At 34.5% G+C, this 20,719-nt stretch overlaps 2 protein-coding genes across 4 annotated transcripts in view; one reads left to right on the forward strand and one right to left on the reverse strand.

Moving 5' to 3' along the window:
- LOC135845647 (uncharacterized) overlaps positions 1-12,290 on the reverse strand; it is a 31,049-nt gene extending 18,759 nt beyond the window's left edge. Inside the window, exon 1 of the mRNA XM_065364360.1 lies at positions 11,847-12,290. The gene's annotated coding sequence lies outside the window, so the exon portion shown is untranslated. The remainder of the gene's footprint in view (positions 1-11,846) is intronic.
- Positions 10,488-20,462, forward strand: LOC135845650 (ras GTPase-activating protein 1-like). 3 transcript variants are annotated; one of them, XM_065364366.1, is made up of 19 exons: positions 10,488-10,630; positions 15,036-15,232; positions 15,303-15,452; positions 15,529-15,735; positions 15,814-16,016; positions 16,102-16,322; positions 16,401-16,512; positions 16,579-16,733; positions 16,812-16,973; positions 17,046-17,158; positions 17,237-17,356; positions 17,427-17,547; positions 18,141-18,361; positions 18,448-18,652; positions 18,734-18,849; positions 18,923-19,077; positions 19,156-19,322; positions 19,407-19,532; positions 19,605-20,462. In XM_065364366.1, exons 2-19 carry the CDS (start codon positions 15,048-15,050, stop codon positions 19,680-19,682), a joined length of 2,817 nt encoding a protein of 938 aa, XP_065220438.1. In that variant the 5' UTR covers positions 10,488-10,630; positions 15,036-15,047; the 3' UTR covers positions 19,683-20,462. The 3 variants fall into 3 exon arrangements, with proteins under 3 accessions (XP_065220438.1, XP_065220436.1, XP_065220437.1); XM_065364364.1 differs by lacking the exon at positions 10,488-10,630 and adding an exon at positions 14,450-14,854; XM_065364365.1 differs by lacking the exon at positions 10,488-10,630 and adding an exon at positions 14,450-14,735.
- Positions 20,463-20,719: the final 257 nt, after the last annotated feature.

The following is a 20,719-nucleotide window of genomic DNA, read 5'->3' on the forward strand; positions in this document are numbered from 1 at the left end:
CGCGGCTGGATTTTGGGCTCCACAAGTTGAATTGGACAAACAAACATCATTTGTCAACATTGACATCGCAAAGTCAAAACAAAAATTAAACCCTATTATTGATGGTAAAATATACGAATTCAAAACGCAACCATTTCGTTATAGTTTGTCAACTAGGACACCCACCCACCTAGTAAATTCGTTCATGCAGAATAAAATCATCGCTGCTCGTATAGCTCGCCAGCAACGTGCTACACAACGTCAAAATTCCCCATACAATAGAAATGACACATATTGCGGTACAGGGGCACGTTCTTCCGTGTTCGACACCCCTCCCTGCTCCCCTTCCAACGACAACAACCCTTTGAGTACGATAGAAACACTTCATCAACTCGCGGACGCACTCCAGGTGTTAAAAATGGAAGCGGAGAAGGAGCCGAGACAATAAGTATAATACCCCAAAACACGGTAACGTAGGTTAATATGCACCTTATAATAGTATCTCTAACAATTAACAGAAAGTAACACTCGTAATAATAACATAGAACGAAACATAACACGTACGGTACATGCTCCATAGCGAGTAAATACGAAAATAAAACTCACCTTGACCCAGTGTGTAGGCAACCGATCAAGTTTGTCGCGGTCGTTCGTTCACCTTTCCAACGCTACGATGTATCAACACGGTATTCACATCGACAGTAGGCAGCAGCATCTCGCACTCGAAAACTGACAACGTAGATATACTATTCGTAGCTCCTTTGGAATAAAATTAAAACATCCTCTTCGGAAAAATCGTTTTCGTTAAGCGAAATTCTTCTCTTCTTGCGACGATTTTACGATTCTTGAGATGACTTTCTACCATAAGAAGGGCTGGATCGAGGGTAGTGACTTATAATCCCAAACCACTACCGCCGATCTAACGATACTTACGATACTTTGGGATGATTCGATGCAAAAATTTACTTTCATGAGATTCATGACCATAAGAGTCGCAATGTCGGTGTCAGTGACTTAGAAAAACGAGCCACTGTTACCGATATCGCAATACTCGTGGTACGATAATCTATGCTTAAGTATACAGCTATTATTAGGATACACATAGTGCAGCAATGCAATCTTCTGAAATTAGAAACTTTTTACTCTCTTCGTCGTGTATCGTTTGCCCTAAAATCATATTCGTTAACCTTCAAAAAGACAACAATATTTCTCATAAATCCAGATCATATCCCCCACTTTTCGTTTGTTTCACCTTCTTATTACGACACAATCATTCGATAGCTACTTCGGTGACTACTTTTTGATCTAAGAAATCATCTGTCCCACATTCTTGATTTTTTTTTTCACACAAAAATTAATAAATTCATACTACATACCCCATTTTTTGATAATCACTTTCATAATGTTCTTCATATACAAATTATCTTCGATAAGTCCCTGTATTAAAAAATTTCGTGTCACGAAGAGCAAAACATAATGTAAATAATTCGAAAAACCCGAAAATCAAACTTCCATGTCGTTTGTTCCAAAGTTCATAGTATAGCAGTTCATATCATTTGTCCCAATTATAAAAATCCTAAAGTATATCATACTTTTCCAATTTATAACTAATAGTTCAAATAAAAACCGTATCAAGATGCCCTCATAGTAAAAAACTAGCTTTACACCTATCACATGTCCCATAGTTACTCCAAAATTCGAATTTAACTTCCCAAAAAATATTTCTAAGCTCATTTTCAAGATTCTTATTTCATTTTGAGAGATTGCTTAACATTCATTCAAAATAGCTAACGTAAAATAGTAGCCAATAGGAATACTAGCTATGAACGTAGAGACATCGGTAGCAGAGTCTTACGAATTAACAAGACACTGTCAACCAATGTCCGAATATTCATAGCACAACAACTTTCAGGTGAATACGTAATTATATGTACTATGTAGATAATCGTTAGGAATAAATGCAATCTTCTTACGCATACGTGAAAAATTCTTAGGAAAGCGTTCTAAATAAATTCAATTAATATTCGATGCATACAGATGAAAATTATGGCTACAAGAGTCGTTATTTTACCTCCGGTGACTTTTAAAAACATACAAGCCTCCAAAGATGAAATAACGACACTCATAGCGGCCTCCTTTTCTTCGCAAAATTCATGAATGATGACTATAAAAATCACGATGTCACCTCCGGCGACTTAAAAACACACAAGCCTCCGGAGATGATATCAACGATACTCATAGCATTGTCATTTCTTCAGAAATAGGCAAAGTCTCGCAGAATTCGCTTCAATGAGGAAATTCTCCGAATATAGTGATGTATGTGGTGTGCGATGTTACCGGCTGTAAAGGTTGTGATGTCTGTCACGGCGACTTATGAATAACAAGCCACCGAAGACGATATCACAGCATGTACAGTGATATGTCTGAAATTCTAAATGAGTGAAAGTTGTAAATTAGGTACAGTCTAAAAATATCTAAATATTACTGGACAAGATGAGGTGTACGATTACAAAAAGCCACGATAACTGAAACGGTCACCATTAAACAAGTAACCGTAACGGGTATCGTGACATTCTAAGTACACGAGTTCCCTATCAGCTTCTAGAATAAAAATAATCTACCTATCTAAATTCATTACTAAATTAGACATTTTCGATTTACAACATTCTTAAGAAATAAATTACAGTTTGGTTACATATATGCCCTATGCTAAAAATAAAATAATAATCGTAATTCTAATGACAAGGAATACGTAAAAATATTGACAAAATTCAATACACTTTTGAAACTAATAAACGCTATGATTATTTCTCTTTACCTAAAATAGCGACGTGTTCCAGATGTCGAATTCATACTATAATATTACTCCATTTCTTTGAAAAATCCCATCTGTACCACCATTACAGAAGACGAGTAAAAACACTTTCTGTAGTGTTGGTACAGACTAGAAAATCCAAATCTTCATCCGAATATTATACGTCACGATTGATCGAACCTTGTCTCCAACGTTACATTTTTTCTTTCTTCTCGAACCTATAAAATGCAGAGACGGTAAATCGATGCTAATTGAAGTTACCGCCTTTGGATTTTACCTCTTGTTTCGAAAGTCCAAAAATGATCCACATTGCATCAGTTAATTCACGTACGATTTGCATTTTACGCCATAGATCCATTTCAAAAGCTTCATGATATTTCGCATCCAATTAGACTGCCCCGCTAACCACGTAAAAAACCCGATTATTCACCTATAAAAAACAGAAACAGTTGGTTTGAATCAAAAAACTGACCACTTTCCGCTTTATACCTTAAAAAACATATCCATTTTCAGAAATATTCGAATCAACTTCGAAATTATCCATAATACGACCCAACACTCAGCGAGCAAAACGGATTATTGGCAACACCGCGTCATACCATTACTCCTTCAAAAATACAGAAATTGTTAGCACTAGAAATAGGCAAACATTTTCTGTATCTTACCATTGTTCCAATCCATTATCATGATGCAATTTTCAATTCAAATGTTATGCGTACTGCAAAATTTTCTTCATACGCCCCAATTCTCCGAAATCTTTTTCGTAATTTCACCAATACACCTGATAGAAAACCACAAATGCTTAACAGACGAATTTTAACTATAATTAAGCGTTTGTGGTATCCTACCTGACATTCTATCCGATACTTTCAGAAAAATACAGCAACCAAATTTTTCCAATCCAACTCCAATTTTACGTCATTTCACCAAAACATTCAATACCTAAAGCAATAAGAAAAATATGTACATTTCGAAACATTACAATCCAGGAACATTTTTTCATTCTCACCTTTCTTCGACTCGCAATAGAATTCAAATCCCATAATTTTCATCATTTCGATTTGGAATACGTAGTTCGATCGTAGGTGACATTTCTCCAAAAAATATTCAATAAACCACCATCTTCTTCGACTTCTGGAACACCTGCACAGAAACAAAAACATCTCACAAAGCATTTTGTTATTATAATAAAATTTAGCAATAAAAATTTTAGGCAAAAAATATTACGTCACCTCGTGTTGTCCAGTAGTCAAACGGATGTTCTTCTCGGAAATCCAATAAGGAGCTCGCATTTCTTTCTTCTGATACTCGTGATTTTTTTTTCTTTCTTTCACATCCCCTTTCTTCATCGTCTACTGTTTTCGCGTCTCATACTAGCCAAGTAGATAATTTCGTGTGCGTACGTTTATTCGACTTCTTCAACAAATATACCACCGCGTGTTAAGAGGCAAATTAAAGAACAAAAATAAAGAAGTGCGTACCTTACCCTCATAGTTCTCGTCGCGTATTACAAATTCGAAATGGGTGTTCCGAGGAAAGACGATCTACTACCATTTGATGAAGTTCCGCAGGTGCAGGCTCCGGAGCCTCCGCCGCCGATCATCGTTGAATCCATCATCTCCATCGGGTCAAGTAAGCGCATTTCATGATGAATGGTGATTTGTACTATAGTACAGGTCTCCTTCATTATAAATCTTTTTCATTTCTTCTACTTCTATTTTGTCGCAACTTTCGAACGCAAAATTCATGTAACATTAACCCATTCGGCTCACCATCGGAAAATCTATAGGAAACAAAAATAAATAACAAAACTAATAAGTGTATTTTTCGATATATGTTGCAGTCCATGTGTTACCGATATACTGGGAAATCGGAGAACAATACTATTTTGTGGTGGCGACTATCCACGGCGGCCTACTACACTTGGCAAATTGGACTAGAGAGGCTTTAGTTAATTTGATCGCTCAGCTAGGCCTACCCCAGGAGTTGGCGGATCGATTGCCCATACTCCCAATTATTCAACCCAACCCGGAGTAATTTTATAATAATAATATCCTTTCGTTAATGGTAGTGAAAATCCGGTGTTATTTCTTACGCTTATGCTATTTGTGTTACTTGATTTTGTATCTTTTGTACCCTTTATACATACCAGTATAATATAGATTATTTCAAATTCTTTACCTGTGTCGCCTATAATTTCTTTCTGTAATTATGGATCCTTCTTCAAAATAAATTTATCTTTCGGCTCGATAGGTACAAAATTTAATCTTTTGGCACACTAAATGAACAAAAAACATACAAAATAAATTAATAAAAAGACGCGTAAAACATCACAACACATGTAAGTATGGTAAGACAAAGGCAAAAATAACATTGAAACGACATCTCGATAGCATTTCATCACTTTCGGCCATACTTCTTCCTGGAATAAGAAACGCAGAAGAAAAAATTCAAACTCTGCATTATTCCCTCGAAGTGTGATCAGCTGTTATCAAGGATAACTTGTTGATCACACTTATATGTTACGTTTCAGTTACGGTGACGAACACCGATAACTATTATGATTGGTTGCTGCAGACTGACCTACGTCACATGTTAAACCCAAACAAACTTTTTTGATTTTTTTTTTCACGCTCGAATGAAGCCAAAAATAAACAGAAACCGGTGAACTTTTAGGTGTTTATTACGATTACGAATAAACTTGCTAACTTTTGTGAAATCTCTATAACTAAATTGTGTATAATACTTTTTGAATCATAATTTCGACCTTCGTACTCTGTGGAACGATTCAATTATTCATACAGGTATGAAAATATGTAACAAATAACCAACAAAACACAACCACTGTAAACTTAATAAAATTTATATTTTTCATCTTGATCGTTGTGTTTACCACCCTCTATGTTACAGCATGGATAATCCCGTTTGCGCACGCTGTGGTGGAGCCGTCATACCATTATCTGAGGAAAATGCAACATATTTGTCGAATTGCCACCATTTTTATCATCATCGATGTCTTTTCGACATGATGATTGGCAAAACGGAGAAGAATGCGAGAAATCAAATTCTCACGCCTTGCGCTGACCGGATGTGTACTCGAAAAATATCGATGAGTGACGTAGCCCAAATTCGACGATCTAACCAGCTTGATCCTCCAATTCCATCGAGGGATTTACGAGTAAATCTTCAGTATCGCGAGGATCAACTAGCGATATTCGCGCATCGATTAGCTCTTATGACGGTTGAAAATCGCGACATGAGGAATCGATACCTTATGACTTTTCATCATTACAATACGGAGAACGCCGTGAATCAACGCAATCCGGCCACTTTGTACAAACCAAGATCAAATCTTACGAATGATTTTGTTCGGTGTCGATCTAACCGTTTTCCATCTCCTCGTATTCCGAATGATCAGATCTTACATCTACGTACTCGAGCTATTTTCCATCGCGAGCAGTTACCAAACGGAAACCCGATCATCGTGAAAACAAGTACCTTCCGAAGTCCAACGGAACTGCTAAGTACTGCTCCGCCGATCGCTCCCAGCTCTAATATCCAGGACCGATTACCGAAAAAGACCCGTCTCAGTTCAAAAATACCCGAAGAACGTAAGAAAGTCGAAGAAAACCACGCAAAAGCCTGCCCAGAATCGAAATTTAAGCAAAAAGGTCCCTCTACTCTTCCGGTACACCGAACACTAGAGCGAATATCTCCACCGAAACAGATCAAGGGCACAAGCGCTCACAAAGGTGGCTACCACCGAAGATATCACCTACGATGGAATACAAGCTCGACGCAACTTGCTCCTTTCTATCCGCTGAATTCTTATCCTCGTTATTTTACGGCCGCCGGATATGAACACGAACCGGATGTTTTTCGAAGTGTTTATTTCGCGTTCGACATTTTACTCGTAGGCGACGGTCATATGGAAGCGATTGCAAGAATTCTCGAACTCGACCGTCCATTCGAAGGGATTTTAGACCGAGATATGTATCGACGAGACCTGCTTTTAGCAGAACTAGTCGCATATCTTGGCTCTTATGAAGTATTACCGTCTCGAATTATGATTTCCATCGGTCATTCGGATATTCTTACTCGTACTCCTTACGATGAATTTACGGAGAGTCTTTGTCAATTAAGTTTAATCCTTAAAAATGCGAACGTTCGCGAAATATTAATCGTTCCACTTATTCCTCACCCTTCCTTTAACCTGCAAATCTTTCGAATAATCAATGATGCCCTTGAGCACAATTGGACCGCCGGTTATGGAGGAATTACCATGCGTCTAGAACGCATGTTCTCGGGAATTCACGCTCGCCGCGCTCACTTTGACCATATGGGCCCCTATTATGACGTTGATGATTACACTGAAGTAATTTCAGCACTTCGCGACAGATTTATCCCGCCTTTAAAAAAGAAAGCAGCGATCGAACCAGATACCGAACCCATCGTCAACGATAACGACGAACAATCCGAAGCGATCCAAAATATGGTCGAAACGTTTAAAAATTCCACCAGTCAGCCATCTACATCTCAATCGCTCGAATCTACGATGGATGCAGCTACGGTAATATCATCAACTACCGAAGAAGACAACAAAATGGATACTACGGAACCGGTTACAACCAAAGAGCAAACCATCAACGAGACTCCTCTACCAACGAACTCGTCCATTACGAGTCAGCCTTCGGCCATAGAGATGAAAAAGAAGAAACCGATTCGTATAAACGCTCTAGTACAATCGTTAAACGTAGCAAAAGAATATTTGGCACTAAAGAAAAAGGCTGAAAAGCGCAAAATTGCAGAGATCGAAGTAGCCGAAGCTAAACTTGCGAAGTTATCCGTCGAATCACCCCTACATGCTGCTGAAATTTACCAGATACTCCATCCCGAATCTACACCGGCGATAAGCGATGATCAATACGCGAGAAAATTGTTCGAAGAAATCAACAATGGACTTATAGCGCCAGTCGAAACAATCACCATCAATAGTGAAAATGAAAAAGAAAACGACGAGGATTTCGACGAAGACATTTTTTCACAAACGTCAGCTGTGGAATTTGAATCTAGCGACGACAATGACAATAAAGAAGAACGAAATACCGATCAACAACGACAAAAAGAGTCATAAGATATTGACCAAAATTTATTCTCTTTCATTTTCGAAATTCCTTCCTTTTGAATTAATTTTTTTGGTTTATTTTGACCCAATTTCCTTGTATGTCATCTTTATTGACTTATTCGTGCAAAATTTTGATTATTTAAATATTTTTCTACAAATCTTCTATTATTTGTACTTCGCTCGGTTTTTTGTACCATTTATTTCCTTTTTCTACTCTATTGTATCGTTCGTGTCTCGTTCTATATCATACTAATTATTATTTATTAGCTAGAGTATTAACTAATTACTATTTATTTATTTACCTAGTTTAGATTATTAGTCCTTCTTTTGTCGATACCAACTTGACATTTTGTATGAACCAGTCATTTATTCTCATTTTTTTTTTTTTTTTTGAATAATTTTGTATTTGTTACCATGACCATAATTATATAATTTTGTTGTTGCACGTTAATCAGAATTTTATTTCAGAGAATCAAGATAATCTTTTTCTAGCTTCCGAACCAAACTCGAGTCTTACTTCATAGAGAGTAAGCCAATCTGCGAGATAAAAGTAATACAATTTCAATTTACTTTGGTAACAAAAATAGATATATTTTCTTTCATAAATAACAATCTTGATGTTTCTCTATCTTTCTAAATTTCCTTTTTGATTACCTTCCAAAATTTTAGCTTAAATTAACATCATCGCTACAATTTTCGAATTCTCAAAAATCTATTTGGCAAGAAATAAATTCTAACAATAACAAATATTGCTGCAAAAAATTTACCTTATGTTTTCTCTTCAATAGCTGCAATGATTTCTTTAACGAATGCTTCGAGTACACACGTATACAATCGGCCGAGTCCCATGGTACGTTCAAGTCTACTACATCATCTACCATACGACCTGCGATAAAATACAACAACATATTACAAATCATCGACATAAAGAAGACTACTTATATTTTAATCACATATGGATATATTAAATAATAACTAACAAACATAAATTTAGCTGCAAAAATTACTCTATGCAAAATACGTGTCATATGTACCTCAAGTACTCAATATTCTAATGTTTACGATATATTTTAGATATGCAAAATTTCTTCTAATCACATTCCTTTGGCATTATTTTTATTTTTTTTATTATTTTTAATTTTTTTTTTACACACCTTTTTTCTTTTCCTTTTTTCATACAATACAGTCAGTTTCGAGTTCATATTTTTATTCTTTATCACACTGTTCAAAAGCCTCATTGCAACCGCTTATATACCAAATTTTATTCCAAAAATTTTATTGTACACGATTATTATGAGCAACAAGCTTGTACTTTTCGTATCTTCAGGACTATATTTTAGATTATCGATTTACTTAATATGCAAAAATGGTACTCACTAATCTTGTTCGACTTGGCATACGCATATTTCTTTCTGGAATACTTTTTGGCTTCAATTTCTTGACTTTTTCTCTTCTGACTGCTGATCCTGAAACAAAAACAAAAAATACATATTAGTCAGCATAGTTGTAGGATACTTACCTTGAACTTATACCAAAAATTGGAACGCTTAGACAAACCATGAAAAGATCCCGGATTTCTGGAACATTTCATCCTATAACAAAAAACTACCTACTTATAATATAAATTAGTTCAATAAACTACCTATACATCTTGCAATACACTTACTTACTTAGCACCTACCTGCTGTACTTAAGTACTTAAACAATGAAGTACCGTGCTAAGTGAAGACTTTCTCCGCTCGACCTCTTTTGTGAATTTTCAAAAACGTTAAATAGTTAAGAACTTCACATATTTGTTCAACTGAACAACTTTTCTACTGATCACTTCTTTAGAACACTAAATTTATTATTCTCCCTTATAAACCGTTACCTTTCAGCTTCACCTTTTCTCTCCATACGGTCACTGACCTTTCAAATGTGTTCTGTGTTTATTGCTTGACCATATTCAAGCTATCGAATTTGCTAAATAATAACATGTCAGCGACACAGACTTAAGATTTGCTCTAGTGAGCCCTGTCTCTTACAATCCTGCCTCCCACCCATCTTTGGACACTCTTGTCAACTCAAAATAGTCTGCAATCGCAGCAAGTAACGGAGGGCAGGGGGTGAGCCGTAGTCTCATCAGGACAGGAGGGGAAGAGGGGGGTTCAGGCATATCTCCCACTCTGTCTTCTTTTGATCCGTGACTTACCTCGATTGTTTCAATTGAGTCAACCCCACGGGGGGCATATGATATGGTGAGATATGCCCTGAATAGCTTAGTAGGTATGATAGTAATGACCTATATACAGAGCTGGAAGCTAGGTAACGTGATAGCTATTTATAGATGCGTTCATGTACCAAGTATGTACCTCCGTGCAACTTGGTACTGAACCGCATCTTCACTTGGTTTCGGTATCTCGAGCTCTCTGGAGCTAAGTCAAAGAAAGCGTACGTTCGCAGATGTATAGGTGGGCTAGGGCGACCTAGCCCCCCTATTTTCCTGATTTCGCCCACTCGGTCAAGTGGATAAAATGTGTTTTTAACGCGATGTTATTTATTAACGTAAATATTCGTCGTGATACGTAAATGATCCCTTTGGACATTTACCGATTTCCCGGGTATCGGTAATGTTTCTCGTTGAATAGGTACCTATAGTAATCCATTTCTGCCGCCAGTACCTAGTATTAGTGAGTACACCTGAAAGAGGCAGAAAATGTTATCATTCCTTGGTAAGTGGTGTTTATACCATTTAATTGTGATCTTGGTACCATCTAAATTGATGTAAATGCTCGTGAACCTGGACAACAAGCCCTACGTTCACGAGTATTATTCAGATAGGGAATATTTTAACATCTGTGTGATAACCTTTAATTCATCATCATCGACTAAAATTATGTTATTCAAATTCATTGATTGAACATTTTACTTTATCTAATTAACGCGAGTCGTCTATAATAGGCTGCGGCCTTTTATAATAATATGAATTGATTTAGTTTAATTTATATTTTTATTCATCTATCATGTTAGACCAAATTGTAATAAATCATATTGACACGCAAATGGCGTTTTGGTTGTTATTATTTGGTAGGAACATTAAATGCATAAATAGTTAACTTGGTATGATTTCCTGCTCTCCGACTAAATTACTCTATCTTGGCAATAGGTAAATATTCACTACCTATGTAGTGATATTTGGCTCATTCTCCTACGTGCAAAAGAAAATAATATCTCTATAACCAGTTATGCATGTTTTAACTATATCACATTATCACAAATTGATAAGAACTGCATCATCTTCTTTCAAATCGACGTCCATTTTTTTTCTCGCAAATCGAAAATTCGACGTTAGTAGGGCCACATTATCGTCATTTAAAATGTGATGTGAAAATGACGTCATGACGTGATACCGCTATAGGTGTCATTTAAACTGATTCCAGAATTCGAAGAAGGATGGAAACATGTCGGTTAATTGTTTTTAAAACTTCACCGGGATGGCAAATTTTTCAAAGTGAATACCTACAATAATGTAAGATGAGCTCCATCTAAACTCACTTACCCTCTTTCAATAAACACTTAAAAATCCTATGTGCAGAAAATGAACTTCACGGAGGAATGCTCAAAGCGACAGGAAAATGTGGAAAATGGATCCTGCCGAGTGTGGGCAAGAATTCAATGTTTGAATTAGGGTTTTAAATAAGTAGATTCAATAGAATGACAAAAAATATTGGTTTGATTATAGGTACCATATTCACGTACATAATAATGTCCTTTTTCGAGCCAGCCCATCACACTTATTCAACTTCATTCGTGACCTTTTCATAACGAAAAATCGGATAATCGGATCTTACATAGAAATATTTTTTGATTACCTACCTACTCGCGTCGAAATTACAAATCTCAGAATTCTCAGTAAATTTTTATAAAATCAAGGTTTTTTGTACTTACTGTTTACTGGAAAGCCATTAAGTAATACAAATATTTCGAGAAGCACGAACAGTTTTTAACTTAATATGAATAAATATCATAAAAACAAGATCTTCACACAATTGGGTATTTTAATGTGCATAGATAAAATGAGTCGTTCGGAGGCGAATTCATCATTGAAATAATCAAAGTCGCACACAAATGCAAATACAGCGTTTTTCTTAAATACCTCGCTTTCATTATCATAATTGCTGCGCATGCGTTGTGAATCAATCAAACTTGTAATCTAATGCTTATTTAGTATTCATACCTAATTAATGAAAATGAAAATCACCCTAATTGCATAATTATTTATTTCAGTTTCATATACCTAGATGAATCATCAGCGTTATTCGTGCTCATTGGTAATTCTAAACTTTCGGTTATTTTTCTAGATTCCTTGAAATTGGCAATAGGCTAAGTAAATATACCTAATAATGACTGAAAAATAAAATAAAAATTGACACCACTTCGTCCCAAAATATTTATCCAGTTTTAAAAATGACATAGGTAAATTTCGATGTCTTGGAAAAATTAATGCGAGATATTTGGGAGAAAAAATTTAAAAATACGAATTTATCCAAATACAAGCGTTTGAAAATTTTCAACCGCTCAGTAGAACCCTAAAGGTAGCTTTGGAATTTGATGGCAATGACCTAGGTCAACGCATAATCTCAAATTCTACATCTCCTCTTCAGAGACACCCCACACTAAAAATTTTTTTGAGGAATTTTCAACTAAAAATGAGGATTTCCACTGCATTCGATCAAAATTATCCAGACATCCCCCTCCCCCTGCGATCAACTTCAATGTTCACACATGATAAAATCAATGTTACATTACTTTTAGGAATCAAGTTATTGAAAAAAGTATGAGAAGAACAAATTGAAATTTTGAATAAATTCTCAGTTATAGGTGGCGAGTAGAATTTTTTCCATTTTCCTACCAGTATGATGAAAACTTGTTGAAAAGTGCTGAAGTCATTTTTCGGAATTTGTAATGGTAGGGGGTAGGGTTGAAATTATGAGGGAAAATGTCAACTGTTCAATAAAAAACAAACCTCGGCCCACCAGATCCAAAATGGGAGTTCGAAAGTCAAGGATATAGATTTTTTTAATACAATGACACTATCATCCTATTACCAGTTCAATTAGTTACCTCGTAGTTCCCTTATTGGTAAATTTTTGTAAAATTTCAGTTCATTTAATTTTGATAATATTTTATCACTTTTGGTACCTAACGTTCAACTACGACTCTAAAATTTTTGAAAGATTCTGCTGCAGTTCTGAGATATTTCAAAAACTATAGGGTGTCTTTAATTGCTTTTTTATGTCACTTTAACAAGTTTGATGATGATCAACATTTTACAATGGAAGGTTTTGCTCAATTTTACTGAAATTTTATGCATTTCTGAAGTACAGTTTCAAGTATATTTGATTATTTTTCATTCCCAGTTGATATAGAGGTTTTGTTAACTTGGTTAGATATTTATTTGGGATTGTTTATGGAAAAACCACTTTAGCTGTTAGGACAATCGTAACCTTTAATGAGGTTTGTAACATTTTATGAAGTTTCAACAAAAAATTCTTATACCTAACTCGGAGAAGAAGGAAATGAAATGTAATCAAAAATTGAAGCGGATTCATTTTCGGATTTTTGATTTTGTTAAAGGCAGAGACTACTTATACTGACTTTTCGAAATTTGAATCAGTTTTCTGGGTTCGTACTCAATTTTTTCCAAAAAAAAGTAACAAGTAGCCAAAAAAGTTTAAACACTAACCGAAAAGTTACAAGTAAAGTGATATAGTTACAAGACACGAGCAAACCATTAATTTAATGCAAAAAAAAATCACAAAAAAAACAGTACATTTCACTTGAAAAATATAAAAACAAATTAGGTACGAAACAATAGACATTCCATGCAATTAAAATCTAACAAATGAAACTCGATCGAGACTTCAACTACATAATAAGAAGCAGGACTTTTTAGCAATAGGAATAGGTAGATACCTAACTGGCAAAAAAAAAATGATAGAGTGTCTAAATTTTTCTCAGCAAAGTGAGATTCTATGTATCATTTCACGACTTTTTAGCAAAAAAGCAAGAATTTTTGGCACCATTGATATTGATAAAAATGATAATTTTTGGAAATTTATGGTGAAAAGGCAAGATTTTGACAGTTAGCAAAATATAAAGAAAAAGCTATTAGGGGATTTTTAGTGAAAATGCAAGACTCTTGAGTAATTTTTGGAATAAGCGTGTGAATTTTCAATTTTTAGAATTTTTTGCAAAGCGATAACTTTTGGCAAAAAAATGTAAGTAGGTAGGTAAAACTTTTTGCTTGGTAATTTTTTAAGTTAAGAGTTAAGACCAAAAATCGAGTTTTTAGGGAATTTTTTGATGGATATTCAAATTTATAGCCCATAGGTAAAAAAAAACAATTTTGTTTTTTTAGCAATTTGACAAAAAGCAAGACTTTTAGAAAAAGTAAAACCTTCGCCATCGTAATAGTAACTTTTTGGTGAAAAATTTGTAGGCCTATACCTACTCTTTTTGGAAAATGTCGGCAAAAAGCGAGACTTTGGCAAGATTGGGGAAAGAAGAAATTATTTATGCCTATGCCCAGAGCCCCCAGAGGTGACCATAAATGAAAATTCTGAAATTCTGAACAGAATCGAATTTCGGAGTGCTAAAAATGACGTCACAAGCGTGGCAAAGATCATATGGTGACTGTCACCTGTCACCAGGTTGCTTGATAGAATTGGATACTCTCACAAAAATTTTGTTTTTGTTTTGAATTTTGATATTATTGTGTTTATTGTGTTTTTTTTTTACAGTTTTTATGCTAAATTTTCTTATTTCTTGAAAGAGGTTAGTTAATTTTGAAGAATCATTAGATACTCCACTGTTGTTATTGTTCAACTGCGTTATGACTCACTCTCACTGTTTGCACTATCATTAAATTTTCATTTTTTAAAAACGTATTTCCTGTAAGTGCATTACAAAGTGTAACTTCCCTAATCACGTAATTTTCGGTGTTTTATGAATGAGCGAATAAAAAATAATTATCGAGTGTTTCAGTCTTGAATCGTACAGTTAACTACGTTTTTTTTTTCAAATCTTTGCTTCATTATTTACCTAATATTGTTGATATTTTATTTCTTTATACAGTACTGAAACCGAATGGCTGAATTCATTCGAGGTGGTGCTAGTCTTCCACATAGAGATAAGATTAATAATTTAATGAATAATGGTTGTGATGATGGATTAGACTCGATATTGCCTCTAGAAGAATTCGATCCGTTTGTCAACGAAACCGAAGATGAAACCGTTGATAATGGTTCCATTTCAGCACCTCCAGATAACTTGTATGTTGATTAAAACATTTAAACGAGTAACTCTACAATACGTTCGACTAATCACGTATCAATTTTTCAGATGGTATCATGGTCGCTTGGATCGTTACTTGGCTGAGGAGAGATTATACCAGGCTAATAAAGTTGGCAGTTATTTGACTCGAGAAAGTGATAGAAAACCTGGATCCTATGTATTATCTTATTTGGGAAAGACTGGAATTAATCACTTCAGGTGAATAATTTCCTCCGGTAGCGATAGAATAAGTAACTAGTAGAAACGGTAACACTATTGATTTATATTTTTACAGAATTACAGCAGTTTGCGGAGATTTCTACATAGGAGGCAGACAATTCGACTCTTTATCCGATTTAATAGCCTACTACACTCATCGATCCGATCTCTTGAAAAGAGAACGTTTAATATACCCTGTCGCACCTCCAGAACCAGTTAATGATAAAAAACGAATAGTTGCAATTTTACCTTACACCAAAATGCCAGATACCGATGAATTAACGTAGGTTTAAAATTTTTTCGCTGTACGTAATACGTATTTCATTATACTACGATGTTCAACGCTTGAATTCTGAATCAGGTTTCAAAAAGGAGATATATTTTTCGTTCACAATGATATGGGCGATGGTTGGTTATGGGTCACAGCTCATCGAACTGGCGAACAAGGAATGATATTTCGCGAGCTAGTTCAAGACCTCGATGAAAACATCGATCCCAATACCGTATTTAATTGGTTTCATCCAAATCTTACAAAATCCGATGCCGTTGATTTACTAGTTAAAGGTAAATTTCAATCTTCGTTCGCTATTTAACCAGAAATATGTAAACATAATTTAATGTTAAAAAATTTCTGTATGTTTTTGTAAAGCTGGTCCTGGAAGTTTCCTCGTCAGACCCAGTGATAATTCGCCCGGTGATTATTCCCTATTCTTCCACATTAATAATCAAATTCAGAGATTTCGAATCGAAAAACGAGGTGTTCGATATTTAATGGGAGGACGTACATTCGAATGCTTGGATGCTGTAATTAATCGTTACCGTAAAGAACAAATTGTCGAAGGACATACTTTAGCGTTACCTGTTTGCAGAGTAAGCACAGAGCTTTAGTTTCTTCGTAAATGTGGCATTCCATTCGAGTTCAACTTACGTACTTATACTATTTTGCAGACAACTTCTGAAACCGATGCACCTGTAAAACCAAAAGAAATCCAACAAGCTGAAAAAATTTATACCACTTTGAGAGAATGTCGAGAAGAAGTCGGTTTGAAAAGAATGAAAGGTAATTTGAGAATCGTAGATTTTATGATAATTTTTGAAATTTGTACTACGAAGGATCACTTTTCAGGAATGAAAATGCAGGGATATCTGTTCAAAAAAAGTGAAAAGAATAAAAAATGGAAATCTTTATACTTCGTTTTGATATGTTTTGATGGAAACAGTACCGGAGGTGGCACCAGTGGTTCTACCGATACTCATCTTTATTTTTACGATAATCCAAAAGTTAGTATTTTCAAAGAGTTATTATCTGCAATTTGTGAGGACATCTTTGAAAAATCTCGAATATTTCGTGTATTTTAGCGAACGAAACCCAAAGGTTTGGTTGATTTAAGTTGTGCATACTTGTATCAAGTCGACGACAGTGTATTCGATCGGCCGCATTGCTTCCAATTAGTTGAACGAGCTCTTCCATGTCTGGCTACGATTACGTATTTATCTGCGGGCTCATTGGAACAATTTCAAGTACTGATTTCTTTCGATAAATATATAATTATTTTTATTTAGGCTCGTGTAATATTTCTGTTCTAATTATAGGAGTGGATCAGTGCATTAAGAACCCGGTGTATTACTCAAATTTCAAGATCTCCAAAGGCCCAGAATTTAAGAGAACTACGATGCTTACAGTTGCACATTTTGGATGCTCACAGGTAATATTCTGATTTGAAGCAAAATGTGATCGTTTGTATTGAAAGCATTAATTTTTCTTTTTTCATTTTTTTTTTCAGATTACCATATAAATTAGCTCCTAATCCGTATTTTGTAATATCTTTAAATCAAGTCAAAGTTGCCAAAACCAAAGTTAAAAACAGCGGAGAACCGTTCAACGATGAACAATTTACCATAGAGTAAGAAAAACTATCTATTCTCTGTAGAATTTGGTATGATAAATATTTTATTAATGATGCTTTTCTGCAGTGATGTGCCACCTGATGTCTTGACTTTCACCATAACCTTGTATAATAAAGGAAAACGCTCCAAAGACACCGAAGTAGCAGAATTGACAGTAGATTTGAATACCTTGACTAATGGAGACGAGGTAGTTTCGCAAATATACTCGTATCGTGGTTGAAAACCGTTTGGAACCACCATCACCTCTTTGAAACCGTAATCAAAACCATTATTTGAAAATTTTAAAAAATCTATCTCAAAAGAGTAACCAAATAGAATGGATTTTACGAAAAATTTAGAACCGATTGAGTTTTTTGAGGAAAAGAATCAATCATCACAAGAACCAGAACAAGATTTCAACAAGAAGAGCCATCAAAAATTCAAAATCCTTTTTCAGGAATCGTTTTTTTTTTTTTTTTTAGTTGCCTTACTTATCATTGAAATTATTTGTTTATTTTTTTTTATTATTATTATTTTTTTTTTTACCAAATTGAAATTAGAATTTGTTATAATTTGAAAAAAGTTGAAAAATGAAAACCATTTTGGAACCATAACCTGAAAGTTACTTTTTGGAACCAGAAAAAAAATTCAAAACTGTTTGGGAACCAGAACTTGGAATCGTTCATTTTTGAAGGTCCTAAAAAAACCACCACCAATTCGAATTCAAACGGTTTTCAACCCTGAAATATAAATTATTTTTATTTTTTTGTATCATCTATTTTAATCTCTGGATTGTTTTAGAGCGAAGATTGGTTCCCACTATCTGGTATAACACCGATTGGAGAATGGGGCTCTGTTCGTTTGAGAATCCGATATTTGCATGATTTAATCATGCCTATCGAAGAATATTCACCTATGTTACAATTACTTCTTGATCCCGATCTCGAAGCTGTGAAAGCTCTTTCCGATGTCTGCCATTTGGATCGAATGCCTTTAGCCAACGCATTATTTAGAATATTCAGGTGCTTATTATTTTCCGTTTTTCACCTTTCAGTGTACCTACTTATCAAGACCTTACAAATAATATTACCTAATGTTATTTTCATAGATACGAGCAAAAAGAAGCAGATTTATTGAGATCTTTAAACGAAGCAGAAATCGATAAAGAAGACGAAACATCGACGCTATTTCGAGGAGCCTCTCTCACCACCACTATTATGGACCTGTACATGAAATCAGTCTGTACTTCATTCCTGCAGGCTGCATTGAAGGATACAATTTCCAAATTATTGGATAGTAAAATATCCTGCGAGGTTCGTAACCGAGAAATTATTGTTTTATAGTTATATTGTATCAGTTTATGACCTTCTGATTTGTATTTTTTTTTTCCCCAGCTAAATCCGAGTAAAATGGACTCCCCCGATGATGCTTGTGGCAATGCAGAATTTCTTTTGCAAGTACTCGATGAAGTCACTTTATCGATATTTATGTCCGTTGATGCGTGTCCAAGGTGAATATAATCATAATTGCTCATGTTAAGTACATTTTTTGATCGTTTCACAAATTCGACGTTTATGTTTTAGAACTTTGCGATACATTTTTGGCTGCTTACAACGATCGGTGATAAATAAATGGCCTCATGAACGACTCGTTCGTACTCGCGTTGTCTCCGGCTTTGTATTCTTGAGATTACTGTGTCCGGCGATCTTGAATCCGAGAAAGTTCAACCTTATATCAGGTATTTGAGACAAATTTCTCTTAAAGCTGCATCTTTGGTAGAATAGTATACCTAATATAACTATTACTTGATTCGTAGATTCACCATCGTCACCGGCCGCACGTTCGTTAGTAATGGTAGCAAAATGTTTACAAAACTTGGCAAACTTAATCGAATTCGGTGGCAAAGAGCCCTATATGGAAGTCGTGAATCCTTTCATATTGAAGAACAAAGAACGCATGATTATATTCCTCGATCAATTATCAGTAAGTCTGGTTTTTTTTACTTCATTTTCAATTTTTATTCAGTTTTTCTTCGTCACGTTGGTTTAATATACTATCTCTCAACAGAGTGTTTCAGAAAAACCGGACTCAATTGATGATAAAATCAAGGGCGATTCAGCTCGAGAACTAGCTACATTACATCATATTTGTACGTCTCATTTGAAAGAGCTGCAAACTCTCAGTAAAACTCAGGTATGTAAAAAAAAATGTTTTGAAGACGTATTTTTTTCAATACATTAATCAATTGTTTTGTTTGAATTTTAGGTGTCATTAAAGAAGCTGGTAACTGTAACAGACATGCTCAGTAAACATAAGCAAAAATATTTAGAAATGATCAGATAAAAGGGTTTTCTCAATTATTAGTCTAAAGATATGTATGTGTTCGATTTAAAGGACTGTTGCGAGACAAATTTTATACTTAATGTTTTTTAGATGACGTTGCATCACAATTTTTTCTAACCAACAAAAATTTACTTTCTTAGGATGGTCTTTTGCATAGATTACTATTTTAAAGAAGTAATTGTATTATTTTTTATACCCAATTTTTTTGATACAAATTAGATGATTTATTTGAAATGCCAAAATTGTTCGATCTTCGATGTAACGAACGAAGATTTTTTTTATAAACTCATGTTGCGTTGGTAATATGCGTAATGTTAAGTTTAATTTGGTGGAACTGTAGCTAATTATTGTGCTCAATTTATTCGAGTGGCTTTTATTGGGATTGTTTTTTTTTTGTTTGTTTGAAGTCGATTATATTCCAAGTTCTAAATAACGAAGTTGCTTTTAGAATTATTGCATTTAAAATGATCAAACCTGTAGCTTGGCTATTTTTATACTGTTTTATTTTTACGTTTATATTTTTCTAGTCTTTCATGAACATGTAAATTTGATATAATTATCGTTTGCAAAAGTGAATTGTTTTTGGTACCCGTGTTTTATCGACTAACGAATTATCTTAATTATTAATGGTGAAATACAACAACTTTCATTAACCTTATGATCAAATTCGCTTTAATGGCCTAGTTAACTGCCTTAATTTTTCTTACCGTAGTTTTTAATTACATGTATAACTGATATAAATATGACTAACAAATAATCAAATAAATTTGGAAACTGATAGTTCGGATTTTATTTACATTACGTTTTTTTACAAAAAAAAACATTCACCATTATGTTATTATTTAGCAAGTGAATCACACAGTGAAAATTGAACAGAGCCGACTGAAACACCGGTAAACACTTTTTAACGGAGAAACAAAAAACTTGGAGAAAAATTACCATATGGTTCGTACCAGGTACCAGCCAAAACATTTTTCATGTTTACTTGGCACTCAAATATCAGCTGTTTGTATCAGTTTACTACGTTAATATTCTAA

This window comes from Planococcus citri, chromosome 4 (genome assembly GCF_950023065.1).
Source record: "Planococcus citri chromosome 4, ihPlaCitr1.1, whole genome shotgun sequence".
Taxonomy (NCBI): Eukaryota; Metazoa; Arthropoda; class Insecta; order Hemiptera; family Pseudococcidae; genus Planococcus; species Planococcus citri.

What these genes read in the sequence shown, in the direction of transcription:
- LOC135845650 (XM_065364366.1), top strand. Translation starts at nt 15,048, where the DNA reads ATGGCTGAATTCATTCGAGGTGGTGCTAGTCTTCCACATAGAGATAAG. An exon ending in ACTGGAATTAATCACTTCAG is followed by an intron (nt 15,453 to 15,528) that starts GTGAATAATTTC and finishes ATATTTTTACAG; the next exon opens with AATTACAGCAGTTTGCGGAG. An exon ending in TAGCGTTACCTGTTTGCAGA is followed by an intron (nt 16,323 to 16,400) that starts GTAAGCACAGAG and finishes ACTATTTTGCAG; the next exon opens with ACAACTTCTGAAACCGATGC.